Genomic DNA, 26,457 nt, shown 5'->3' with positions numbered 1-26,457 from the left:
CCATAGAGAAAACATCTTGGGTGACCAAGAAACAATTGATGGTGGGTAACTCTGGGGTCAGGAACGGGAGGGTGGGAAGAGAGAGGATTCTACTTTCCATTTTGTTTCTTTTCTGTTCCATGTGAATTTTCCAACCAGTGTACTTGGATTCCATTTATTTATTTATGCCAATGAGGCTAGCCTGGGCCAGGAAATTATGAGCCATTTTCCTCCTGTCCTTATCTGTATGTAAAAAAAGAAACATGAGAAGGATTAGTTTTTTGAAACAAAATAACCACCTAAAACGCACCACCTCCCTTCCCCCACGATGACCAAAACATGCAACAATTCAAAGGATAGAAAAACTATGAATGAGTCAGCCAGATGAGATGGAGCCAGAGAAGGCTGCAGGAAGGGAAGGCCCCAGGCACGGACTGACCACCGGTCCTCAGTGGGCGATTACTCCCTTGGGAGCCACTGTCACCCCTAATGTGTGCCTCCCGTCGGTCACTTTAGCCATCCCAGCTCTTGCTTTCGGAGAAGGCAATGGCACCCCACTCCAGTACTCTTGCCTGGAAAATCCCATGGATGGAGGAGCCTGGTGGGCTGCAGTCCATGGGGTCACTAAGAGTTGGACACAACTGGGCAACTTCACTTTTACTTTTCACTTTCATGCATTGGAGAAGGAAATGGCAACCCACTCCAGTGTTCTTGCCTGGAGAATCCCATGGACGGAGGAGCCTGGTGGGCTGCCGTCTATGGGGTCGCACAGAGTCGGACACGACTGAAGTGACTTAGCAGCAGCAGCAGCAGCTCTTGCTTTATGCCCCAGCCCCTGCAAACACTCCTCAGACAATAGTTTGTTTAGAGCAAGGATTCTTCTTTGAAGCTTTCAGAGCTTGCTCGCAAGCACAGTGGAAACGGAAGAAACATGCGTTGAATATACTGGGAGGCACTCTCCAACAGGGGCTTCCCAGGCGGCTCAGTGGTAAAGAATTCGCCTGCCAATGCAGGAGATGAGGGTTTGATCCCTGGGTCGGGAAGATCCCTTGGAGAAGGAAATGACAACCCGCTCCAGTATTCTTGCCTGGGAAATCCCATGGACAGAGGAGCCTGGCAAACTACAGTCCGAGGGGTCGCAAAGAGTGGGACACAACTGAGCAACTAAAATAACAAAGCTTCCAACAGGGGCGAGGGCCGTTTGTCTACACCAGTAGCTCCTGTTACTACTTGCGTTCAGAAGCCCTCACCAGTTTCTCCCATCGCTCTGTAAAGTGCGCACTAACGTACAAACTCCTTCACGCGTTTACCGAGATCTTCCCTGCCTGGGCCCACACCTGCCTTTCCCGCCTGGTTCCCAGGACGATAGTCCTGAGCCCAGCAGTCAGACTGGTCCCTTACCACTCCCAGAGGCATCTTGAGGCTCCCTGCCCTCGGGCCTTCGCTCACGCCTTGCCCAATCTCTGCCACCCAGAAAACCCAGCTCACCCAAGTCTCCTCCCTCAAGACTCACCTACCGAGCCCCCGCCCGGACTTGCTTCCAATCGACCTCGCCTTGCATGATAGTCACCTAAGCCTCCCCGACGGGAACATCAAGACGTGTCTCTTTACCCTGCTTTCCCCCTGCCGGTGTCTATTACAGCGCTGGGCCCTGAAGAAAGGGAGAAGGGAGGGGACACCAGGGTGTAGTTAGGCCAAAGGCCGGTTGGAGACAGGGATGGGTTTAGGGTCCTAAGGAGCACGAAGCCAAGTCGATTCCCAATCCCACCCACTAAGCGGCGCCCGCTGTCTCGTTCCGGTCAAGGCGCCTCCGGTTTTTTTGAAGTTTATGGCCTGTTTTACAAGTTTCCTTCCTGCCCTCCTGTCCCTTTAAGAAGGTGATCCAGGTGAGGCCGGGACTCCGCCCCGGGCGTTGGCCCCGCCCCCTCCCCGCCCCCGCCCGGCCGGCCCGGCCAGCCTAGTTCTCGAGACCTGGCCCCGACGTCCGGGCCGCGGTCCCAGGTCCCGGCCCAGCGCCATGGAGTGGCGCTGGCCCCTGGGGCTCGGGCTGCTGCTGCTGCTGCTGCTGCTCTGCGCCCCGCTGCCCCCGGGGGCGCGCGCCGTGGAAGGTACAGACCCCCGCCCCGCCCCGCCCCGCCCCACCCCCTCCTCCTCCGGGAGCCGGCATTCCAGAGAGGCCCTCTCCTCGCAGCCCCTCTCCAGCGCTCTTGTTTTGCCCGGCTGCCAGGCGATCGACTGGCCAGGCCAGTCTTTGGCCTTTAACCCCAAACAGCTGCTTTCCCGGGTCACTCACCCCATTCCCTTCTGGCCAGCAGTTTGCTCCTGGGTGGGGTGGGGGTGGAGAGTGAGTTTCTGCTGGAAGCAGCCTCCTACCCCAGCAATCTTGGGGACTCTCCATTCCCAAGCACTCCCAGCCTCAGGCTCCCAACCCAGAGATCTGAACCTTCGCAAGTCGGAGGTGGAAGTCCCCTTATGCCGTCTTAAGCCCGGGGACAGAGGGACCTGCAGCTGGGGGTGGGTTAGGTGCAGGGGCTCCTGGCTGCAGAGGTCAAGCCTTTCCTGTGGACACTTGCAAGCTCTGTGATCCTGCTATCCCCTCTTCCCGGACTCGGCTGTGCCCGTACCCCACTCCAGCACCTCAGTGACTGGCAGGCCAGGCCCCTTGCCAAGGGGAGGCAGCTCCCCCACCCAGGATGCCCCTCCAGAGTCCCCTGTCCACATTCTACCCACCCACTCAACTATCCCCAGCAGCCAGGCTCCTCTCTTGTCCATCCGCCCCTCCATTTCTACACCTGACGGTCCCTACCGAGTGAGAGGCTGCCCAGCCTCTCTGGGACTGCTCTTCCTGCCATTGACTTTGGCCAAAGGTTCAGCCCTCCAACCCTTGCCCCACTCTGCCTCTCTCCCTTCACACTTGAGAGGAAGACAGACTAAGCCCTGGAGCTCTTCTTCAATCCTCCTTCCGGGGAGGTTTTCCTCCCCTAAACCTCAGGAACTTACAGCTGTGAGGGTACAGGATGCTGAAGCTTCGGGGCTACGGGCCCAGGAGAAGGAATGTGAGTTGCACATGTGGGGCCTCCCCCAGAGATGACAGCCCCCTTTCTCTCCACCTTCAGTCACTCTAATGGATACTAGCAAGGCACAGGAAGAGCTGGGCTGGCTCCTGGATCCCCCAGAGGATGGGGTGAGTGTCAGGGGGCATCTGGGGTGGCTCAAGGCTGAAGGCCACTGGGAAATGGGATGGTGAGGTGGGTGGAGGAGCAGAGAAAAGAGCTGGAAAAACTGGAAGTGTCTCCTCTGGGAGGGGGAGGGGGGAGGTGAGTCAGAGCCTCCTGAATGGGACTGGGGGGGTCAGGCTTCACCCCATGGGGAAAGATTCGTTGCCTGGCTCCTCCTCTCCCTGCCCCAGCGAGTAAGGGCTCAATACTTGCGAGGACTTAGAGGAAGATGAGAGTGACAGCCCCCCTAGGAAGAGAATGGACCATCCCTGGGATGGTTGGGGGCTGAGACCCAAACACAGAAAAGTGTCTTCAATCTGGGGTCCATCCATCCCAGTGGAGTTGCGCAGATAGGTTTCAAGGGGTCAGGGGCCCCCATCAAAGAGTATTCAGAGTTAGGTAGCTGTATGTGGACTTTTTTTTTTTTTTGGTCTGGAAAAGGAGAGCCAGATTTTCATCACCTTCTTCAAAGCATCTATGACTCTCCCAAAGTTAAAAGCTGCCCAATTAGAGAGCCCTTGGCCCTTCCATTGTCCCCAGCCCAGGTACACCATGCATGCTAAGTTGTTGGATATTCCGAAGACCCAGTGAGCAGGAGGAGATCCTGTGAGTCCCAGAGCGAAGCTGCCACTCAGCGGAGCTGGGCCTGGGACCACAGGGGTCTCCGCAAGCGCCACAGCCTCCAGGACTCTGGCCTCAGGCCTCTTCCCTCTGAACCTGGACTCTGTTCTCTGGGTGTCCCTTTTTCTTTCCTACAGCAGTAGGAATCCAGCCTCCATTTCTGGCATTGGGGTTACTTGGTTTCTTTCCCTCTGGATCGCAGGGTCCTTCCTGGCTCCACTTTGGGCTCTCCCATGGAGTGGCCTGTAATTAGAATTAATAGACTAAATCATAAGGTATCCTACAGGAGGGGCTGCTCGGAAAATCCTGGAGTAGGCCAGTTCTAATAGGTGCCACATCTCATAAACCAGCTCACCACTCCACAGTGAGGGCTGCAGGTCCGTCTGCAGGCTCCCAGGGGCTACCCCTGCCACTCCTCACCCAAATAAGTCTCCCCTAACTGGGCTGGAGTGGAAGCAAGGCCCCTTTTGCAGCTCAGGCTAAACAGCTTTGTACTAGGAAGGCAAGAAGACAGCAGCAGGCACATTTCCACTGTCTGCTGTGTCCCTTCCATCCCTCCCCGTCTTTTCAAAACACACACACACATTCAGATTCAGCCTCCCCAGAACAGACCTATGTAGCAGCCAGCAACCAGAGTGATAAGTGAAAGGATCCTTGCTGTGGGTCCCAGGCAGCTGCTTCTCCCACATCTGTCACTGCTGGAACCAAGAGAAGTGAGTTACAGCTGCAAACATCTGCTTCTCTTGGCTCCAGCTGCAGCCCTGGCAGTCTAGCTAATGAGCTGTGCGTTAACCACCCACCACCTTTCCACCTGACCTCCACCCTAAGCCTTCCACTCGGCTTCCCCATCACAGCTCCCTAAGAACAGGCCCTCCTGCCTGCCATCGCTGTAGCCAGGATACCCCTTGTTCTATCTTTGAACCCCCTACCCTAATACAAAAAATACGTGCCTCACAGCGACGTATACTTCTGCGCCTGCACCACACCACCCCGAACTTTTAAGTTCATGGCACTTTTCCTTACCTTTTCCAATACTGCAAGTAGTAATTAAATCCTCGGGAAAGTGAGCTTGCTATGGGCCTCAGTCTCTTCTTTATACAATAAGGGGGTTGCAGCCAAAATATCACTGAAATATTTTATAGAATTTGAGTGCTTCTTAAAAATTCATTTAGCAGAGAATATACGTAAGAATGGCTGAGAATTCTTTTGAAAAAGAAGAATAATGAAATAGGAAACTTGTCCTACCAGATATCAGAACATACTATACATCAGTTATAATTAAAACACTTGGTATTGCACAAGAATATTCAGGTCAATGCAACAGAATAGAAAGTCCCCAAACAAACCTGCATACTTGAGATTTTAGTCTGTGATAACATTGGAATTGCAAATCAGTGTACAAGGTATAGCCTAGTTGATAAATTGACAATTCAGTGTCCCTAATTTTTTAAAGGAAGAAAGTAAAGTTACATCTTCACACTATGTGCTCAGTCGCTCAGTGTCCGACTCTTTGCTGCCCCATGGACTGTAGCCTGCCAGGCTCCTCTGTCCATAGAATTTTCTAAGCAAGAGTACTGGAGTGGGTTGCCGTTCCCTCCTCCAGGGGATCTTCCCGACCCAGGGATCGAACCCACGTCTCCTACATCTCTTGCATTGGCAGGTAGGTTCTTTACCACTAGCCCCACCTGGGAAGCCCACTATACACAAAAAAATTAACTCTAGGAAGCTTAAATCTAAACCTAAAAACCAAACCTATAAGAATGTTAGGAGAAATGTAGAAGATCTTTATAATTTGGGATAGGAGAGCTTCCCAAGCAAAATATTTACATAACAGAAAAAGGAAAGAAGAAAAAAATGTTATTATGTAAAAATTTAAAAAGACATCATTAGCAAAATTAAATGGTATGATGGAGAAAATATATGAAATATACATTTCAAACAAATGAATAAGTATCTGTAATGTAAAAAAAAAAAAAAAGCTTATCCAACTGGATCCTGAAAGGATTCAAAAGATGACAGTAGAATATTGGGCAAAGTTATAAAAACATAACTGCAACCCATAGACAGTGAGCAAAAGAAAAATGCCACAACCTCCTCCCCAAAGAAAGGTAAATTAAAATGGCCAGAAGCTGTTTGGTCCATAAGATTGGCCAAAAGTAAAAAGCTCATTAATGTCCAGTGTTAATAAAGTTTTGAGAAAATGCTCCTGCACTGTGGACATGTAAGTTGATAAAGCCTCTGTGAAGGACAATTTGGCAATATCTTCTTATAAAATTTATAATGTACTTGACCTTTGATTTAGTAGTTCTATAGAAATCATATAAATCTAAACATATTTACTTAAATTTTTTTTAAAAAAGCTAGAAGTTACCTAAATATCCAACAATAGGTAAATAATTATATAAATTATGGTGCATCCATACAATGAGATACTATTTTATGAATTGCTGAAAAGAATTAGGTAGATCTATAAACTGTTGCCAGAGAAGGCAATGGCACCCCACTCCAGTACTCTTGCCTGGAAAATCCCATGGACGGAGGAGCCTGGTAGGCTGCAGTCCATGGGGTCACTAAGAGTCAGCATGACTGAACAACATCACTTTCACTTTTCACTTTCATGCATTGGAGAAGAAAATGGCAACCCACTCCAGTGTTCTTGCCTGGAGAATCCCAGGGACGGGGGAACCTGGTGGGCTGCCGTCTATGGGGTCGCACAGAGTCGGATACGACTGAAGCGACTTAGCAGCAGCAGCAGCAGCAGCAGCATACACTGTTGTGGACGTCTTTCAAAGACTATTTGTTAAAAGCAAAAAGTAGGTTATAAAATGAAACGTATACGTTTAAAAAAGCATGAAAAACATGCTCAGGAGAAAACATTCAAGTATTTCTCTAGAAGCACTGAAAATTATCTGGGAAGCTTTATTCCAGGTTGTTAAGAATGGGTGGATGGACGAGAAGAATTTCACTTTTTATTTTATTTAGGTTTTTGTTCTTTGGCTTTTTGTAATAAGCACGTAGAAACATGATGATTAAGAGCATAAACTCTGGAGCCTAAAATCCCTGGGTGCACCTCCCAGCTCCTCCTCTTAATAGTTGATGCCTTGAGCATGTAAGTCCTTTAACCAAACTGTTACTCGGCTTCTTCATCCAAAATGCTTAGAATAGTGACTGACCCATGATGAGCACTATATTAGTGCTGGCCATCATTATTATTACTAAGATTAAACATTTTTAATGTTAAAAGAGTTGAGCAATGTGAACTGGATGATGTCTAGGAGTCCAACCAGCTCTTTCCATTGTTGATTTTGATAGTGGCCATAACTGGAAGGAACATTGGAGAGGATGAGATTCCCTCATACAGAAGAGTTCTATGCTTGCTCTTGCCCTCCAGAAATCAGGAGCCTTCACGTCATACGTCATACGTAGTCTCCCCTCCTCTGAACAAATAGGCAGAAAGAGTCTGTGAATGAGCTTTTGCTACCAAAATCTGCCTTTGGGGTATCTGACAGCTTTGCTGATGAAATAGGTGAAAATGATACTCATACTCTTAGAGTTGGAGTGGGCTCACTGAAGGGTCCAGGGCTGGCCGGCCAGGATTGTTAAGGAGGTGTTGTCTTGCACATGTGCTAAGCCGCTTCAGTCATGTCCGACTCTTTTCAACCCTTTGGACCATAGTCCGCCAGGCTCTTCTGTCCCTGGGATTTTCCAAGCAAGAATACTAGAGTGGTTGTCATGCCCTCCTCCAGGGGATCTTCCTGACCCAGGAATTGAACCTGCATCTCTTGCATCTCCTGCATTGGCAGAAGAGTTCTTTACCACTAGCACCGCCTAGGAAGCCCATTGTCTTGCTTATGCTATATCCAAATAAGTCCCCAGTCTTAAGCAGTTAACCTACTATCCTGGTGCTTGGGGGTTGAGAGAGAGCAGGACAAGAAGTGTGAACCTGTAGAGCTCTGACACCAGCTTCCTCGCCTCCACTCTAGAAAGTGAGTATCTGGGGAGTAGGTGTTGATGACTTGGGGGCTGACTCTGATTTTCCTCTCACAGTGGAGTGAGGTGCAGCAGATACTGAATGGGACACCCCTGTACATGTACCAGGACTGCCCCGTGGAAGAAGGCAGAGATACTGACCACTGGCTTCGCACCAATTGGATCTACCGGGGAGAGGAGGCCTCACGCGTCCACGTGGAGTTGCAGTTTACCGTGCGGGACTGCAAGAGTTTCCCCGGGGAAGCAGGGCCTTTGGGCTGCAAGGAGACCTTCAACCTCCTGTACATGGAGAGCGACCAGGACGTGGGCATTCAGCTCCGGCGGCCCCTGTTCCAGAAGGTGCTCCTGCCCCTCGTGGCCATTTCAGCCCTGCTGCTCATCCTTGCCCCACTCCCTTCCATGACCCTGCTCTGCTCAGAGAGAGAGAAGGTGGCAAAAACAGGAAGAGGGTGTAGGTGTGGAATAACAAAAAGAATATGGGACTAAAAATCAGAAGGGCTGGATTCGAGTACCTTTTCAGCCATGTCCCGACACAGGGAATGTCACTTCACCTCTCTGAGCTTTTCCTTGTCTTGAAATGGTGATAAAAATATTTTATTGTTATTAATGAGTGCCAGCCTCATCTATTTTAGAGGCCTTTATGAGCATCCATTGAGATAAGAGCGTGGCATGGTGGGGGCAGGGGAGAGGTATTTGGACTTTTTACATCGGTGCTCACCACAGCTGTGTGTGACACACCCATAAGTATACCTAGAGGAGTTGTGTAAGAAGACAGTTCTCTGCAGGCCACTGTCTAATCTTTTCCCTTTCTTTCCTACCCAAGAAAACATACTGGAATGCGAAAGAAAAGGGAGCAGATTATTACAGGATGTACTCTCATGTTTTTTTCCAAAGAGCAGCTGTTGTAAAGTTGGTTATTAGTAATAACTGAACGATGACACACTTTATAACTGATCACTTCATTGCCACTGAGGTTGGGAACACCTGTGAATAGTGGGAAGTAGCAGAGCTGTGGCGTCCTAAAGCCTGGGTTCCCATCCCAGCCCCACCAGGTGGTAGCTGGGTGATTTCATCCACGTTTCTTCTTCTTCTCTTGGCCTTAATTTCTTCATCTGTCACACAGGGAGGTGATCCATTCCACCTTGCAGGATTAATGCACATAAAAATGCTTGGTTCAGTAGCTGCTACATAATCAGCCTTCCGTTGATGGCTGTATAAATTGTGAAGTGTCAAGCAAGCAGTCGCTTCTGCGGTGTGGGGGTGAAGCACGACTTTGCCTTGTTCCCTCATCCCCTACTTCCTTCCCAGGTAACCACAGTGGCTGCCGACCAGAGCTTCACCGTCCGAGACCTCGCATCCAGAGCCGTGAAGATGAACGTGGAGCGCTGCTCCTTGGGCCGCCTGACCCGCCGAGGCCTCTACCTTGCCTTCCACAACCCGGGTGCCTGTGTGGCCCTGGTGTCCGTCCGGGTCTTCTACCAGCGCTGCCCTGAGATTGTGCATGGCTTGGCCCAATTCCCCGACACTCTGCCTGGACCTGGGGGGTTGGCCGAAGTGGCAGGGACCTGCCTGCCCCATGCGCACATCAGCCCTGGCCCCTCGGGTGCACCCCGCATGCACTGCAGCCCCGATGGCGAGTGGTTGGTACCGGTGGGGCGGTGCCACTGTGAGCCTGGGTATGAGGAGGGCAGCAGCGATGTTGAAGAATGCCTTGGTAAGAAGACTTGAGGAGGTGGGGAGAACCTGCAGGGGCCCCTTGTGGGAGGGACTCCCGGATGCCAAGGGCCAGAAGGAAGCCGATGCTCCATCTCAGTTGACTTTTACACTGAGTGTTCAAAGGCCCCAGGGAGACACGTGCCGGGGTGTTTCTAGCACACAAGATTGGAGGGAGGGATATGATTCTGCCTGTAAAATGCTGGACAACCTTGGCTCTGTGGCATTCTCTCTCCAGCCTGCCCGAGCGGCTCCTATCGGAGTGACGTGGATGCGCCCCAGTGTCTCAAGTGCCCCCAACATAGCACAGCCGAGGCTGAAGGGGCCACGGAGTGTGCCTGTGAGAGTGGGCATTACCGAGCTCCTGGGGAGGGGCCCCATGCTGCATGCACACGTGAGTCGGGGCCAGGGCCTGGCTGGCTGTGAGGGGGTACACGACTGTGGCTAAGCCTGTGTTGGAGTCAGAACTTCCCAGAGTCTATAAGATCCTGGGGACCATCCAGGGTGCCAGCTACTTAATGCCCTCAGCCCGCACCCCTGCTCTCTTAGAAGAGCACAGAGGTGCAGTTAAGCTACATTTTCCTCACTAGGAATCAAATCTGGCAGGAACTTCGGAGGACTTTGAGAATCAGGGTGTTGGGAAGAGGCTGTGAGCCAGCAGCTTGGGGAGAGAGCAATGCTGGCCCTTACTGATGGCCTGTCTTTTCCCATAGGTCCCCCCTCAACCCCCCGAAATCTGAGCTTCTCCGTTTCAGGGACTCAGCTCTCCCTGCGCTGGGAACCCCCAGCAGACCTGGGGGAACGCGAAGATATCAGATACAACGTGGAGTGTTCTCAGTGTCAGGGAGCAGCACTGGACGGGGGGCCCTGCCAGCCCTGCGGGGCAGGTGTGCGCTTCTCTGCAGGCCCTAGCGGGCTGACAGCATCCTCGGTGTGTGTGGATGGCCTCGAACCGCATGCCAACTACACCTTCAACGTGGAAGCCCAGAATGGCGTGTCAGGGTTGGGTGCCTCCAAGCCTGCCAGCGCCTCACTCAGCATCAACATGGGGTCTGCAGGTGAGGGGCTTGGGGGCCAGCAAGGCCTGAAGAAGATGGGGGGTGGGGGGAGCATAGGACCATGGGGACAAGTTGATGGGTGAGAAGCCAACAAAAGCTACTTAAGTGGTTTCCTCCCTCTGAACTCGCAGAGTCCCTGTCAGGCTTGTCCCTGAGACTGGTGAAGAAGGCACCACGGCAGCTGGAGCTGACCTGGGCGGGGTCCCGGCCCCGCAGCCCCGGGGGGAACCTCAGCTACGAGCTGCACGTGCTGAACCAGGTGAGAATGCGACTAAACACTCCAATGTCCGTGCCTGGACGCCCCTGACATTTCCTAGCCTGGGGTGCAGGATGGGAGAAGACAGCCCGCAGTGACCTGTGTGGCTGCCTCAGGGCAGAATCCCGTCAAGAGCCCTGCCCTGACCATTCCCCAGCCTCCAGTTCCCAGGACTGCCCATCTCCTCCACCAGGTCTGGTGTGGCACAGCCCAGATAACATGAGCCCCCCCATGCAGGACGAAGAGCGGTACCAGATGGTTCTAGAGCCCAGGGTCCTGCTGACGGAACTGCAGCCCGACACCACGTACATCGTCAGAGTCCGCATGGTGACCCCTCTGGGCCCCGGCCCCTTCTCCGCTGACCACGAGTTTCGGACCAGCCCACCAGGTCAGTGGGTTACTCTGTGTTCTGTCCCAGACACACATGCACCTGTCATCCCCCTGAGGCTTCTCAGACCCTGTTCCAGTTAGTGACCTCCTTCCTGTATACACACACACACACACACATGCACGCACACACAGAAGCTTCCTGGGTGGACAGCTCCATACAGACTCACACCACACGTCCTTTTCAGACATACATCCTAATGCCGTATACTGCCAGCCGGCATCAGTCCAGTCTCCTAACCTCTCAGGTCAGGGGCCACTGGCTGGCAGCCCAAGCTGATGGTCCCTAGATGGGGCCCTTCTCACAGGCTTTCTCACCCACACCCATACCCATCTCCCTGGTTGGGGGATGCATACCCCCCTGCATGTGCCCTTTTAACCTCCATCATCCCTGGGGGCCCTAAGCACCCCCCGACGTCTTCACCCCATGTGCCTGCAGTTTCCAGGGTCCTGACTGGAGGCGAGATCGTGGCCATCATCTTCGGGCTGCTGCTGGGCGTAGCTCTGCTGCTCGGGATGCTGGTCTTCCGTTCCAGGTGTTTCTCCTGTGCCCCCAATCCCCCTCCCCGCCCTAGGTCCCCTGTGCCCAGGCAGAAGCTCCTGAATGCAGTCCCAACAGCCTTCCCACCCCCTAGTCCCAAAACTCCTGTGTCCCCCCACCCCCTGTTATTTCTGGGGAGGGCTCAGCTAAAAAGCATTTGGGCCCCTGAGGTGGTCCTGGACCCCTGAAGACCCTGGTCCCCACCCCGACAGGAGAGCTCAGCGGCAACAGCACCAGAGGCAGCAGAGGCAGCGAGATCGTGTCGCTGATGGGGACCGAGGTGAGCCGGGAGCACCTGTGTGCACACATTTGTGTGAGCATGTGGGTTGGGAGGTGCCCCTAGGACGGGACCCAGGGACCCAGATTTGCTAGCGCAGCTCTGGGGGCACGAGTAGGCTCTGCTGTCTCCGGGGCTGTGGTGTTTCACTCCTTAATTAACTTTGGTTAATTAACTCCGTACTAATAGTCCCCCAGAGGCTCTGTGCAATTACCTGTGAGCTGTCGGAGCTACCGTACGGAAATGCCCAGGTCTAGGCCACCTTCCTTGCCCTGCCTGGCCGGGTCCGTGGGCTGAGGCCAGGAGGGAGGAAAAGGCTCCTTCCAGGCATGTGGGCTTCCCGCTGGTCACCTCGTTAGGTGCCTCACCAAAGGCGGAGTCTGGGGCCCATCCAGGTCATGGGGCAGGAGCCAGGCTTGTCTGGGAATGTGAATGAGCTGTGAGTGACTGGAGCCGGGTGGTGAGCCGTGGGGAGGAGGGAGGCAAGGACTTAGGGTCAAGGATCCTCGGGAAGATTGGGTCACTTGAGGCCGTGAACACGTTTGGGGTCTGGCTTCCTGCCTGCTGCTCTGGTCCCTGGGAGGTGAGGACACACGAGCTTTGCATGCAGACACAGGAGGAGTGGCTGGGCTCTGGAGGCTTCATTGCTGAAGGAGGAGACTGTCTTTCACTTCACTGTCTTTCACTGCTGGCCCCTCCTGAACCAGTACTCCTGAGCCCCTGGAGTTGGGCTGAGTCCACCCTGTTCTGCCTGCAGAGGACAAGCTGTGGCTGAAGCCTTACGTCGACCTCCAGGCGTATGAAGACCCTGCCCAGGGAGCCCTGGACTTCACCCAGGAGCTCGACCCAGCCTGGCTGGTCGTGGACACCGTCATAGGGGAAGGTGAGCCCTGTGGTCCCCTCTGTGTGGCAATGCAGAGCTGCCAGCAGGCCCCTTCCTTCCGGCCCTTCCCTGTGGAGCCCAGCTGGCCCCTCCTCTGGCCCAGGAGCTCCCAGATGAGTCTCCTCCCCATTGAACCCTGTGTCCTGAAACCACTGTGTTCACATTGTAACCCCCTTATCAGGTGTCCTGGAGCAGCCCCCACCTCCTGCACCATCTGTCTCTGTGATCGTGGAATTTCTGATCAAGAGCATTAGACAAATCATCTCTGTCAAGAGAGAGGGTCACTGTGCCCAGGCTCAGGCTCTTCTCAAAAGGTTCCCAAATGTGGGAGGGACTCAGGGCCTCCCGCATTCCACCCCACCAGGGGCCCAGTGTCCTTGGGCTGCCCTGATCCCTTGGGTCACCAGGGGAAATAGATCTGAACAGAGAACAAAGCTCGGCAGTGTCTTGGCCGATTGTGTGGCCAAGCTGGCCGAATTGTGACCGGAGGAGCTTGCGGAAGAGAGGCGGCAGTGGTCAGCTTCCCCAGTCACTTGTGTACTGACCCTGACCAGCCTGCCCTTCGTGAACACAGTCCAGCCCCACCGCACGGTACCCCCTTGCCCAGTGTCTCCTGAGCACCGGAACTGTGCTAGGTGGGGAGGCAGTGCTAAATAGTTTACAGAGCTGCCCTCCTGTTCCAGGCTCCCGGGTCCCCAGCCCTGGGAAGTATAGCGAAGCCCTGTCTCAGGGAGGAGGGTACACCATGTTTCTGATCCTCTGGGCCAGAGAAGAAAAGGGAACTGGAGGACTGGGGAGGTCGCTGCCTGTCCCCCTTGGGAGCCTGACAGTGTATCCCGCCATGACCCTGTTTTCTTGCCACCCAGGAGAGTTTGGGGAAGTGTATCGGGGGTCCCTGAGACTCCCCAGCCAGGATTGCAAGATTGTGGCTATTAAGACCTTGAAAGACACATCTCCCGATGGCCAGTGGTGGAACTTCCTTCGAGAAGCGACTATCATGGGCCAGTTCAACCACCCGCACATTCTGCACCTGGAAGGCGTGGTCACAAAGAGTATGACGGGCGGGGTCCAAGAGAGCTGCAGGGGCCGGGGGAGAGGGTGGGAGAGGAGGGCTGAGACCACCGGAAGTGGAGGGCAGCGGTGCTCTCAGAGGCAGGAAGTCTGGTTCTGGCTGCAGAAGGGGTGGAGGCTGCTGGGGTGATGTGTGCTTTGTGTCTCAGGAAAACCCATCATGATCATCACGGAGTTTATGGAGAATGGAGCCTTGGATGCCTTCCTAAGGGTGAGGAGGGTACAGGGCCAGCTGGGAAAGGGGACTGGCCACAGAGCCCCGCCCGGGCACAGACCCCGGTTCTGGGAAGAGGAGACCCGGTCCAGCCCCTGACTTCGCCCACTCCCTGCTGCAGGAGCGGGAGGACCAGCTAGTGCCTGGGCAGCTGGTGGCCATGCTGCAGGGCATAGCATCCGGCATGAACTACCTCAGTGATCACAATTATGTCCACCGGGACCTGGCTGCCAGGAACATCTTGGTGAGTCAGAACCTGTGCTGCAAGGTGTCTGACTTTGGCCTGACCCGCCTCCTGGACAACTTTGATGGCACCTATGAAACCCAGGTTAGAGCCTTATGCGCCTATCGCATACACAGTCACACCCACAACTACACGCTGTACGCACAGCAGTCAGTACATACAGAGCACAAGAGGCATGGTCACGGGGACACGGGTAGCCTCCCATGTCCTTCAGTGCTGGGACTCCTCAGCTTTCTGCCCCATGTGCCCCATTAGGGAGGGAAGATCCCCATTCGTTGGACAGCCCCCGAAGCCATCGCCCACCGGATCTTCACCACGGCCAGCGACGTGTGGAGCTTTGGGATCGTGATGTGGGAGGTGCTCAGCTTCGGGGACAAGCCCTATGGGGAGATGAGCAATCAGGAGGTGAGCCTGGTGTTTCTCACACCTCGCGTCCTCTCGCCCAGATCCTCCATGGCCCTTTCCTACAAATACCCTGACTTTTTCTTTCTCACCCTTTATCTGCATTCCTATCCTCTCTGGTCCCCTTCACCTCATGCCCTGCTATCTTGACCACACCCACTCTGGTCAGAAGGTTCAGAGGCTCCATGGCAATGATCTTGTGTGCACAGAGGTATTCCTCCTGGGCTGCCAGGCTAGCTTCCTGCCCTCCTCCTCGCTGTAGGTAATGAAGAGCATTGAGGATGGGTACCGGCTGCCCCCGCCCATGGACTGCCCTGCCCCCCTCTATGAACTCATGAAGAACTGCTGGGCCTACGACCGTGCCCGCCGGCCCCCCTTCCACCGCCTGAAGGCACAGCTGGAGCATCTGCACGCCAACCCCCATTCCCTGCGAACCATTGCCAACTTTGATCCCAGGTAACCACGCTGGGTGGGGAGTGTAGGTCTGGGAGAATGGAAACGGGCAGCAGCCTCATGCACTGAGCGCCGGGCCTGTGGAGCTCCCACGAGTCAGGCATAGAGGCAGGATTCCAGTCTGCACTTTTGAGAAGAGTCTGCTCTGATGGAGGAGGTACAATGTCTCAGCCTTGATAGCTCTAGTTTGATGGAGGTTTCCCTGGTGGCTCAAGTGGCAAAGAATCTGCCTGCCAATGCAGGAGACCTGGGTTCTATCCCTGCGTTGGGGGTATCCCCTGGAGGAGGGCATGGCAATCCACTCCAGTATTCTTGCCTGGAGAATCCCCATGGACAGAGGAGCCTGGCGGGCTACAGTCCACAGGGTTGCAAAGAGTCGGATGTGACTGAGCGACTAAGCACAGCACAGGAAGCAAGCACACGGAGAGATAAAGTATATGCAAGTGGCTGCCAACCTGCTACCTGCTCCAGGGGCCTTGGTCCCTGAGAATGGGGAAGGGAAGACAGAGAAACCGACAAGAGCCAGTGGGGGGATGCATGTCCTGACTGAGAGAGGCAACCTAGTGGGGTCTGGGAAGGCTCCCAGGTAATGTAGACAGCTGAGGGTGTGCCAGTTGCAAATAATGCAGGGTGCAGAGAAGTTTGGACTTGATCCTGACCAATTTTTTTTTTTTAACTGTCCATGGGAGGGACATGGCCAGAACTGTATTTTACCGAAAACAGTGCCAGAATACAGAGAATCGACTGGTTGCGGGGGTGAGGTGGGAGAGACGGGCACGGCTTCAAATGCTTTATCGGGTAAAGCAACTCTGCTGTGCTGGCCTCTGTATCAGACCGCCATATATAACCTTGTTTCTGGGAGAAAACGTGCTCCCAGTTCCAACTTTTGAAACTATCTTTTTGGAGCACAACTCCCTCGTGTACTGGAGACCGCATGTGCTAATCTTTCTGGAATGTTGGATATTTTCCCCCCAGCAGATTTACTTTGCTAATGGTTTTTGGCCCCGGCTGGCTTCAGAACAGGAACACTCATTGTATTGTGGGGGGTCAGAGTGCAAGAATAACAGACAAGGTTGGAGGTGGCAAGCTGGGGGCTGCTCCCAGAACTCCTGGGGGCCACCCTGAGAAAAGGCGAGGCTACATCCACCTTCCGGGGCCTCTGTTCTCCACCTCCTGCTTCCTCTCAACTGGGATACTTGATCCTCGCGTCTTAACCGGCCCCCATCAGTTGCCCAGAGCTGGCCACTGGAGTGCTGGTGGGCCGGTGGGCCCTTGTCTGGACCTCCAAAACTGCCTCTTGTCCCAGGTCTGTCAGTGCCGCACGACTGTCAGCCTGCCCTGTGGCTGTTGCCAGGCAACAGGCCAGGAAATGGGTTCAGAGACAATGGCCGGGCTAACCCGCAAAGTCTATATAATCTCTGTGTCAGACACCCGACTTGCAGACCGGTCACACAGGCACGGAGGCTGAGCCCCAGTTTCAGGAAAGCCCTGCATCTCCCATTGCGTGCGACTAAGGGGTCCCCCCGCCAATGCCCCGCAGGGTGACCCTTCGCCTGCCCAGCTTGAGCGGCTCGGATGGGATCCCCTACCGGAGTGTGGCCGAGTGGCTGGAGTCCATCCGAATGAAGCGCTACACCCTGCACTTCCGCTCCGCCGGGCTGGACACCATGGAGTGCGTGCTGGACCTGACGGCCGAGTGAGAACCCTGGGGCCAGGCAGGGCGGGGCCGCTGGGGATCGAGCCGGCACTCACCCAACCCCTCTCCTTACCCACAGGGACCTGGTACAGATGGGGATCACGCTGCCGGGCCACCAGAAGCGCATTCTTTACAGTATTCAGGGCTTCAAGGACTGAGCCTTCACCTCCCCGTCCCTGTCCTCAGCGAGCAAGGATGGGACCCAGGTCCCTCGACCTGCCAGACACAGGACGTTGGTGCTGCTCCCGCTTGCTTCCCGAGGAACTGCCTCTGAAGCTCTCTGAAGTCTCTTTGTTTTAAAAAGGGAGGTTGGGTAGAAGTAAAAAAGTGAATTGTGGGAGTTGGGGGAGGGCATAATATATATTATATACATACACATATATATTTTTGTAAATAAACAGAAACTTCACCCCAGGTTTTTGTGTGTTTTTTTTTTTTTTTAATCCTCCTGTCTTCTCCATCTCAGGCTTCCCAGGTGGCTCAGTGGTAAAGAATCCACCTGTCAATGCAGGAGACGTGGGTTCAACCCTTGGATCTGGCAGATCCCCCTGGAGGAGGGCATGGCAACCCACTCCAATGTTCTTGCCTGGAGAATCCCATGGACAGAGGAGCCTGGCAGGCTACAGTTCATGGGGTCACAGAGTCAGTTGACACGACTGAGCGATTAAACATCTCCTCCATCTCATCCTCAAGGGCTGGAGGTACAAAAGAGTCAACTACTAAGCCTCCTGGAAAACACTGTCTTTTATTTGTAGCTGTAGCCACAACCTGGCAGCACAGGGGCTAGGGCTGGGGGGGTGGTGGGGGGAATGTCCAGGCTGGTGAGCCCAGCCCAGCCTTCCAGAAGGTTGGGTGTAGCTGTCTCCTGGCCCTTAGCAAGCAGAGGCCAGGGCTGCTCAAGGGCAGGCTGAGGGCGTCGGCGCAGCGGTGCAAGCAGCAGTGTTCAGCCCGGAGCCCCCTCAGGCGGGGCTACCTGGACGATGGTGGGTGGTCCCTGCAGGACTGGACCCCAGGGCTGGGACTCTGCAGCCCCGAGGCCATGGAGCGGCCCTGGATCAGGGCACGAAGGAGACTAGGGTGGGGTTTGGTATGGAGGGAGGGGCTGGACGTCAAAAAATAACTGTGGGGAGGGTGAAGGGGATGTGGTCTCAACGTGGGCGGTCCGCTGATGGGGGAATGGGCTTGTGGTCCGAGAAGGGTGCCAGTCCTCACTCAGTCTAGGCTCTGGCGGTGTGGCATTTCCGGCAAAGCACGTGGCCATCCAAGGGGAAGCAGCCGTTGTCATCCGCCTCAATGGAGAGGGGCTTCCCACAGTCCTGGGCGGAGCAAAGAGAGCGTGCTGGCCGGGAGGCCCCCCACCCACACGCCCCACCTCCATCTTTACATCGGGAGGCCAGACGCTTCACGGCTCAGCCCTGCTCTCTCTGCATCAGCCCAGCCACAGCCGCCCCCAATTCCTATCCCCACCTCTCTCACCCACAGTTTTGTGTCCGAGGACTCTCTCCCAGGATGGGCAGTGGTTGCTTCCAGTGGGGTGTTTCCCACCTGCCTCACCTCTCTTCCGACTCCTTTAATGTCAGAGACCCCCAACCTCCCATGACAAAGCTGCACCCTTCCCTCCCCGTGGGTCGGCCCCCTCTCCTTGACCTCACGGAGAAGCCCACACCGCCATCCTGAAGCCAAGGACGCATCCTCACGGGGTGGGTGTGGGCGCCTCCACTGCCCACCCTCAAAATTGCAGCACCTGGGTCCTGCAAGCCAGCACCGTCCACCACCTGACCCGTGAGCAGCGTCCCACCAACCTCCCATCCCTGAGGGGTTCGGGGCGGAGGGTGCAGCCAACCTCGCACTTATAGCACTTCATGTGGAAGTTCTTGTCCAGAGCGACCACACGCACAGTCTCCTCGCGCCCAGGCTCCGGCATGATGGGCTCCGCGCACACAGAGCAACGGGGGGCATATTGCCTGCGGGGCAGAAAGCCGGTGTGTGTCAGGTCGGGGCGCCGGGTGCTGACCTCCGCCCAAGCGCAGGGAAATGAGACTGCAGGCTACTTTCCCGTCCTTTGGTTCCATCATGGGAACCTTGCCGCTGGCCTCAGAAAGCAGCTACCTTGTAAACGCTGTTTCTAAGGGGAAACCCCGAGGTCCAAACAGCTGATCTCCAAAGGCAGAATGCAGCCTGCGTGTGAAATGAAGTCACTCGGGCCCAGAGCTGTCGCAAGACCACACCCGAAAGAAACCTTGGAGAGTGAGCCCCGGGCTGGGGAAGGGGACAAGCCGGCAGGCCAAAGGCCACTGTACAGCCAAGTCCAGATGAACCAGTCCCTGCTATCCACAGACAGAAGGTGGGGACAGCAAGCAAGCCCCAGAGATTGAAGAGCAGTCTTGGGGTCGGGGGCAGGCTGGCTCCCAGACAAATCATTGCTGGCACCCAGAGAAGGGCCCAGAGGTGGGCGGGGGGTCCTCACTTGTGGTAGTCGGGGACGCAGTGGGGCCTGTTGGCCTGGTCCACAATGAAGGAGGTGCCCTCCAGGGGGCAGGCGCAGACCACACAGGTGAAGCACTGCGGGTGGTAGGCCTTGCCTGTGGCCCTCAGCATGCGGTCAGTGATCGGCTGCCCACAGGTGCTGCACTTCTCCAGGGTGTCCTGTGGAGGGGGTGGGCAGCAGCTGGAGGTGGGCAGGGAACTGGCACCCCAGGGCCAGTTGTCTGCCCCGTGCCGGCCCCAACCCTGGCTGAGGCCCCTGCCCCACACCCCCGACCCCGGGACTCACGGTGTAGCAGCCCTCGCAGTACGGAGCCCCCTCCAGACTGTAGAACTGCTGGCCTTGGAGCTGCTGCTCACATTGGCGGCAGGTGAAGCAGGTGATGTGGAAGAGCTGCCCCAGAGCGCGAACCGCCGGCTGTGAACGTGCCAGGGGCTGGTGACACCGGCCACAGGACTCTGGGAAGGCCGGAGAGGATGGAGATGAAACAGGAGAAATGGCAAAAAAAAAAGAAAAGAGCTCGTGAGGGGTCAGCTGGCATCAGACAGACAGAGCCGGGAGCCGCAGGCCTGGGAACGGCCCGGAAACGGAGGGGCCGTCGCTCCAGGCAGGGTGGTGGGCTCTCACCGTTGACGGGCACACTCTGCTTCTGAGGATGCTCCATGTCCTGCATCAGCTTCTGCGTCAGTTGCTCCAGCTCCTCCACCTCTTTCAGTGTCAGAGGCCCTGAGGCCCCAGCGGGGCGCACCTGAAATCCCAACACTTTCTTCATGCCCTCTCTCCCTCTCAAGGGGCACCGCCCTCCCAAGAACCCACCCCAGCTGGCTTCTCTGCTTTCTCCCCGAAAAGGATGGATCCCACCCCCCGCCCCGTCTCCTGTTTTCCAGATACTCAGGTTGGTGGGACCCCCCCAAAGCTCCTCAACCTCCCTCCCCGACCCCCCAGCACCACACAAATCAAGGGACGAGGATGACCCTGCCACCCGCTTTGCCCGAAGACACAGACAGACTGGAACGACTGAGCGGACGGAGGCCACGCACACAGCAGCTCAGGTCACGGAAGCACCAAGCACGCCAGGCCACGCGTCAACCCCACAGAGCATGCTGGGACATGGTCCCCACGGAGAGACCGGCGCGCGGTGGCGGGTGAGGCCCACGCACACACACCTACCCGTCCCGCCGGCTGCCCGGCAGCCCCTGTCAGCGTGAGGGTACAACACAGCGGGAGTCAGGTTAGACCCCAGCGCCCAGCTCCCACACAGGTGCCCCAGGGTCCCTCCCTCGAGGGGCGTTCCTGGACCACCTGGCTGACCCCAGGCCCTCCCCAGGAGGCTTCAGAGAAGGGCCACTCTCCAGTGGCCCCTCTCCAGCCAGCCCGCCCCTCCTATTCAGGGGGGTCATGAGACAGCTGCAGATTGGGGGTGGGGGTGAAGTTGGGGGGTCAGCAGTGCCAGTAACCCTGAGACATCCCGGGAGGAGGCCCCATGGGGGCTGTCCGACCCGTAGCAGCATCTCCATGACACGGTCCCCCAGGAATGCTGCGTTGGTCTCCACTGTAAGTCCACCCAGGACTGTGGCCCCACCACTGAACGCTCTACCTGCCAATGCCTTTAGTCCCTAACACGGGGAACTTCAAAGCCACCCAGCTCCCTCTTCCCGTGGTCACCTTGCCCGCAGCCCTGGCTCCACCACGCTCACACCTGTCGGCATCAAGAGCTGCATCCGCGATAGACGTTCCAGCTCTGAGCCATTTTCCCTTGCCTCCTCCTGTCTTTAACTGACCGTGGGAGTCTCCTGCAGGCCCCTTCTTCTACGTAAGCTTCACCTTTTCTGCTCCCAGTCTTCCCCTCCCAGCATCTTGGGGACAGAGGAAGAGGACACAGCCAGCCCTTGCTCTCTGGTGCCACTTAGATGCCTCTTCCATTCTTTGGAATATCAGCTCCCCTTGGGTATCCATGCTCCTCCACGACACAATCCAGCCGCTGTTTCCCCCTCTCTGCCTGCCAGCACCAACGTCCCAGGTTTGACATGCAAGGCACTCACACCTCCTCAACTCCAACAGCTCTAAACGCCCCTCCAGCTCAGTCACCTTCCACCGTGGGACCCCTCGGATCTGAGATTTACTGGTCGCCACCTCCAAGACCCTGGGCTCCACCTCCCGACCATCACTTCCTCCATTTCCCATTCTCACCTCCTGAAGGAACCTGCTCAGAAAAGCCTTGGCGCCTCTGATTCCCAACCCTCTCCCACATGCCTTCTGCATCCGCTCCTTCCGTCTGGCCTCCCCGCAGGCCCAGTTCCCTTGACCATTGATTTCCACAAAGCTCTCACAGCTACCCTTGCCACCAGTCGGCTACCGTTGCTTATCTAGTCCGATCTCAATCAACCCTGGGCCCATGCCACCGCCCGCTTCCTGTTTCTGCCTCCCAGCTGCAGAAAGTAGGTGGGGAGACGACTGCAGAGGGAGTTCACCAAACACTGCGGGGCCCTCCGCACCCTCCATCCAGGCGCGGCTGGCTGGCATTTGGCTGCTGCGGGTTCCCACTCTCACCTGCCCCAGAGCAACTGTTCCAAACCTTTCCATCGCCTTCAGCCCCCCGCGGCCTTGCCCCCTCGCTCTCAGATGACCTCACCTCCTACATGACCCAGGAGCTGGAAGCTGGCCAGCCCAAGCTCCCTCATCACAAAAGCCTGCTTGAGGCCACTCCATCCACTGTCTCTGGGCTGGAAATGCCCCGAGGGTGGAGCTGGCACCAACAGTGCGCCCAGCTCTCAGGGACCCCCAACCCGTCTCTTCCACAGGCTTCTTCCTCCTGGTTCACACACACACACCTGAGCCTTCCTCCCCTAATGTCAACCCTACACACACACACACACACACACACACACACACACACACATGCACGCGCACGCACACACACGCACGCACACACGTCTTCCCAAGGTGTTTCCCTGCCAACCTCTAAGAACAGGCTACTTGGGCAACTCCCAAGCTTCTCACCACCCACTCACTCCTTCACTGCCCCTTGAAAGGACACAGCTTCTGAATCCTGACTCGTCCAATCCCTGGCCTTACTTTAGGCCTCATGCCCCTCGGAGCCCCACTGACGGGGATCCTCGGCCGCCGTTCTCTTTCGGAGATGCCACCCTGACTCCTGATTCTGCTCCTCCTCCTGCCATCCTTCCCACTCCTCCCCGGCACACAGGAGCATCACCCAGGTTTCTTCCCAGCCCGTCCGGTGTGAGCGCCCCCAGGCTGCAGTTATCACCACACACGACCACCCACACAACCAGCACGTGTTCACACACCTCACCCTGGCCCTCTCCTGCTACCCGTCCCATTTCTGACTAAATGACAGTTCCAGCTGAAAGGAGATCCTCCTGGAACCCATTGCTCAACATGCTGACAGCCAGACCCTCCCCTTCCCGTCCACACCATTTCCCCTTCTGGACTTCTCTATTTTGTCAGCAACGTTGTCATTCCCCAACACATCCGGGCTTTTTTTTTCTTTTTAACTCCTCTCCTATCCTCTTTCAACTGCTTATCAGCTAGTAAGCCTGGAGGTGCTTCCTTTGTAAGAGCTCTCTGATCTGGGCCATATTTTTCATTTCTGCCAATGTTACCATCACCCAGGAGTGCACCCCCACGCATCACTGACCTCCTGTATCTAGTCCACACCTCTGCTGGAAAAACTTTCCCCAAAACCTCCGGATGCAGCCATACCTCTACCCAGACAACACTCCTGCCTCTCCAGGACCCCCAGGCTTCCTGGGTGCACTATTTCATCTCCGCTGGCCCCCCAAGTCCCCACCCACCTCTCTAAGTACAGCTCTACAATTCCCCCCCTGGGGGCCTTCCACTTTCTGTCCTCCAGACACCCTTGGTGTATCTGTGCCCTTGAGTTTTGCTCATGCGGTTCCCACTAGAATGCCCTTCCCTCTCCTCTCTGGATTCTTAAATCCCACCATCATTAAAGGCACACCAGCACCCTGATGCCTTTTCCTAACGTGCCAGCCTCCACACTGGCTCCCTGTTTGGAGTTCCTGTAACAACCAAATTCTGCAAAACTCATTGGCACTTGGCATTTCTTGCCTTGCACACACACACACACACACATGCACACACACACACACATGCACACACACACACAGAAATCCATGCTGTCAGTTAATTCCATGGTTGTTTGGACCAGGTATCTGGCAAGATCCCTTAAACCCAGAAGATCAGTCTCCTGAACTGCAAGGCAGGAATGGTCAGACAGGAGTGATAACTTTTCTACCTTGAGCATTCCTGTGCTCAGTGCAGACCCCCAGCATCAGCTCTGGCTCAGGTCATCCTTATCACCATTGTGAAGGTAGATAGGGAACCGAGGCTCAAAGTTCACCTAACTTGCCTGGGGTCTTGGGAGCAAGGAATTCTGTTACAGGTCCACTGACTCCCTTCAGCTCAAGCTCTCTGAGGTCTCCTCCCTCCTGAGTACAGAGCACAGTGCCTGGCACTGAGCAGTCACTGGCTGCCTCAGCCAGTGTTTACCAGCGTTTATTGCCAGTGGCTCTTATCACCAGATGGGCCCTCGGGCAGGGAAAGCGTGTAGAAGAGCAGAGATTAACTCAAGAATCCAAGAAAGGGGAAGATCTGAAGTTGGACTGCTGATGATCTCATCCTTCTCTTTAACTTTCTGGGGCAGGGCAAAGGGAAAGGTGCACCAAATCCTCCCCCTAACTCAAGTGTCTGTGCTGTGTACCTCACTCCCAGTCAGGCCCCACCCAGCCTCAGACCCTGCCAGGCTCTCCCCCCAGAAGCACTTTCTCCACCATCCAACCCTAGAGGCTGAAAACAATCCCACCACCCCACACCCCACTCAGGCTCAGGATCCTGGACTTAGCCCAGCCTCCAGCCCCTGGGGAATCAGCCCAGTCTCCCCACATCCCTCACCTGGTTTTGGTTTTGAGTCGGTGGGGGCACTGGGTGCTGCTTCTCCTGCACTTGGGGCTTCTCCTTCTGCTGAGCATAGGTAAAGCTGGGAGGCTGAGGGGAGCCTCTGCCAGTGGAAGAGGGAGCTTCAGGGGGCCCCAGCTTCTGATGGGGCTGGGACCCGGGTCCACCTGGGGCTCCAGGGCTGAACTTGGAAGCCACAGGGGTAAACTTGGGAGTCACTGGAGAAAACTTAGGGGCTGGAGATGGGGCTAGGGGCCCCCGAGGCTGGGTGGTGGCCAAAGGCACAGGCTGGGGAGGGGCCTGGGGTTTGGCCTGGGGCTGGGACTGGACATGGAACTGTGTCTGGCTCTGAGGTTGAGCCTGGGACACAGGCTGGGAGCTAGAAGGGGACTTCCAGGGAGGCAGGGGTGCTGTGCCCCCAGTTGCAGGTTTAGTATTGGACTTGGAAATGAATGGAGTGGTGACCGGCGGGGGTACATATCCAGATGACACCTGCGAAGGGAGGCAGAGGGGAGAGAAGTGCCTTAGAGGAGGCTGTGGAGTTCCAGCCCCAGCCCTTCCTCCCTGGCCTGCCTCCCCTGCTCTCCAGCCCCTTACCCGGGCTTTGAAGGGATCGTTCTTGGTCATGTCATCCAGGAGCGAAGACAGGGAGTCGATCTCCAGATCAATACTGCTCACCTTCTCCCTGGGCTAGAGGGGCAGGGGTCAGAGCGCCCCATCCCAGTTCCCCACAGCCACCCCGCCTTCCCGGAGGGCAGAGATGCCGCCAAAGTCGACGGAAAAGGACCCTCCTTCTTCTTCCCTGGGGATGTGATCGCTTTGGCTGCCCCTCCCGGGCCTCCGTACCTGCGATGGGAACTGGGTGGGGGCCTCGGGACCTCCCTCCTCCACTAGCGGGGGCGGTGGGGAAGGGAAGATCTCCTCCTCCAAAGGCGCGGGGGGAAACGGTTCGTCGATCGGGGGCGGCGGAGGTGGGAAGGCACCTCCCAGGGCGCCCTCGGCGTCGTCTGCCTCCCCGACCACCGGAGGAGGCGGTAAGGGAAAGTCTGGGGTTGGAAGGAGACGGAGGGCGGTCAGCAGGGGCCCCCCGACCCTTCGTCAGGTTCCCCTCCTTGAAGAAGCGGTTCTAACCCCTAACCTGTAACCCCTAACCCAAGAAGTCTCTCGAGGGTCCCGGAACGTACAGGAAAGAAAGTAAAGGGGTTGGGGGGGAGTGCTTGCAGGGCGCCCTGAGAGCCCCGGGTCAGGAAAGGAGGGGTGCATCTCCCGTTTCACTTCGGAAAACGGACCCAGAGGGGAACATTCGTGCCCCACATTCCCGCCTCCCACCCCCTGGCGGGGGGACTTGGAACTGTCCCAGGAGCCCTGGCTCCCAGCCACGAGCTCCGCGATGAGCTAAGAACATCTGCTCGGGACTGGGTGTCTGCGCCCAGCCCCCTCCGCCGCAACCTTTCCAGACATCCCCCGAATTCTCGAAACCCTTCCCCCCTTAGGCCGGCGCCCGCCGAGGTCCAGCCCCCAAGCTCGGCCACCTACCTTCTGGGGGCGGCGGGGGGATCTCGCCCACCCGGCCCATCTGTGCGCGCTGGGCCCCAGCGGCCGGAGGCGGCTCGCTGTCGCCGGGCCGGAAAGGATTCACTTTGGGCTTCGGGGCCACCACCGGGGCGAACTTCTTCTGCGGGGCGTAAAACACCGGAGCCGAGACGGAGATCGCGCGAGGCGGGCGAGGGGCCGCCATGGCCAGGCCGGGCTGCGGGGGGGCGGGGGGTGCCGGGGTTACGCAGCGCCGAGCCGGGCTGAGGACCGAGCCCCCCGCTCCCGGCGCCGCGGCCCGGCTCCCCTCGGCGCCCCGGCTCCCCGACCCCGTGGGCGGCCGCCGGGCGGCTCCCCGCGCCTCACCGCGGGCCGGAGCGTGCGCACCGCGTCTGCCAGGGGCCGCCTCGCAGCCGAGTCCGCGGACTCTGCGTCCCGGTCCAGCCGGGCGGGGAGGGACGCAGGGAAGACGGAGGGAGGGAGAGGGCGGGGAGAGCG

General features: G+C 56.6%; 2 protein-coding genes and 1 long non-coding RNA gene across 4 annotated transcripts; 1 reads left to right on the top strand and 2 right to left on the bottom strand.

Annotated features, from left to right (window-relative positions):
- On the bottom strand, positions 1 to 2,873 carry LOC120877708. The gene is made up of 2 exons (XR_005724382.1): positions 2,786 to 2,873; positions 1 to 222 (listed from the first exon to the last, which is right to left on the bottom strand). It is a non-coding gene; the product is annotated as an uncharacterized LOC120877708 (long non-coding RNA).
- Positions 1,930 to 17,323, top strand: EPHA1 (EPH receptor A1). Its single transcript, XM_040260061.1, has 18 exons — positions 1,930 to 2,087; positions 3,096 to 3,163; positions 7,866 to 8,147; positions 9,117 to 9,522; positions 9,760 to 9,915; positions 10,235 to 10,579; positions 10,711 to 10,838; positions 11,073 to 11,223; positions 11,662 to 11,758; positions 11,976 to 12,043; positions 12,798 to 12,923; positions 13,790 to 13,975; positions 14,144 to 14,205; positions 14,330 to 14,536; positions 14,708 to 14,857; positions 15,117 to 15,310; positions 16,848 to 17,003; positions 17,083 to 17,323. The coding sequence occupies exons 1-18, from the start codon at positions 1,997 to 1,999 to the stop codon at positions 17,159 to 17,161; spliced, it is 2,952 nt and encodes a 983-aa protein (XP_040115995.1). The 5' UTR covers positions 1,930 to 1,996; the 3' UTR covers positions 17,162 to 17,323.
- On the bottom strand, positions 9,007 to 26,439 carry ZYX (zyxin). Of its 2 annotated transcripts, XR_005724381.1 has the most exons (11): positions 26,326 to 26,439; positions 25,963 to 26,176; positions 25,273 to 25,472; positions 25,024 to 25,116; positions 24,424 to 24,918; positions 20,116 to 20,236; positions 19,777 to 19,946; positions 19,471 to 19,649; positions 18,847 to 18,967; positions 18,157 to 18,319; positions 9,007 to 9,018 (listed from the first exon to the last, which is right to left on the bottom strand). XR_005724381.1 is itself a non-coding variant. In XM_040260062.1 (10 exons), the coding sequence occupies exons 2-10, from the start codon at positions 26,162 to 26,164 to the stop codon at positions 18,221 to 18,223; spliced, it is 1,680 nt and encodes a 559-aa protein (XP_040115996.1). In that variant the 5' UTR covers positions 26,165 to 26,176; positions 26,326 to 26,439; the 3' UTR covers positions 17,732 to 18,220. The 2 variants fall into 2 exon arrangements, 1 of the variants encoding a protein (XP_040115996.1); XM_040260062.1 differs by lacking the exon at positions 9,007 to 9,018 and having other exon boundaries at positions 17,732 to 18,319.
- Between the last annotated feature and the right edge of the window lie 18 nt (positions 26,440 to 26,457).

Source organism: Oryx dammah, unplaced genomic scaffold (assembly GCF_014754425.2).
Source record: "Oryx dammah isolate SB20612 unplaced genomic scaffold, SCBI_Odam_1.1 HiC_scaffold_18, whole genome shotgun sequence".
Lineage (NCBI taxonomy): Eukaryota > Metazoa > Chordata > Mammalia > Artiodactyla > Bovidae > Oryx > Oryx dammah.
Note: the sequence above shows the minus strand (reverse complement) of the source record. Positions and strands in the feature narration are given on the sequence as shown.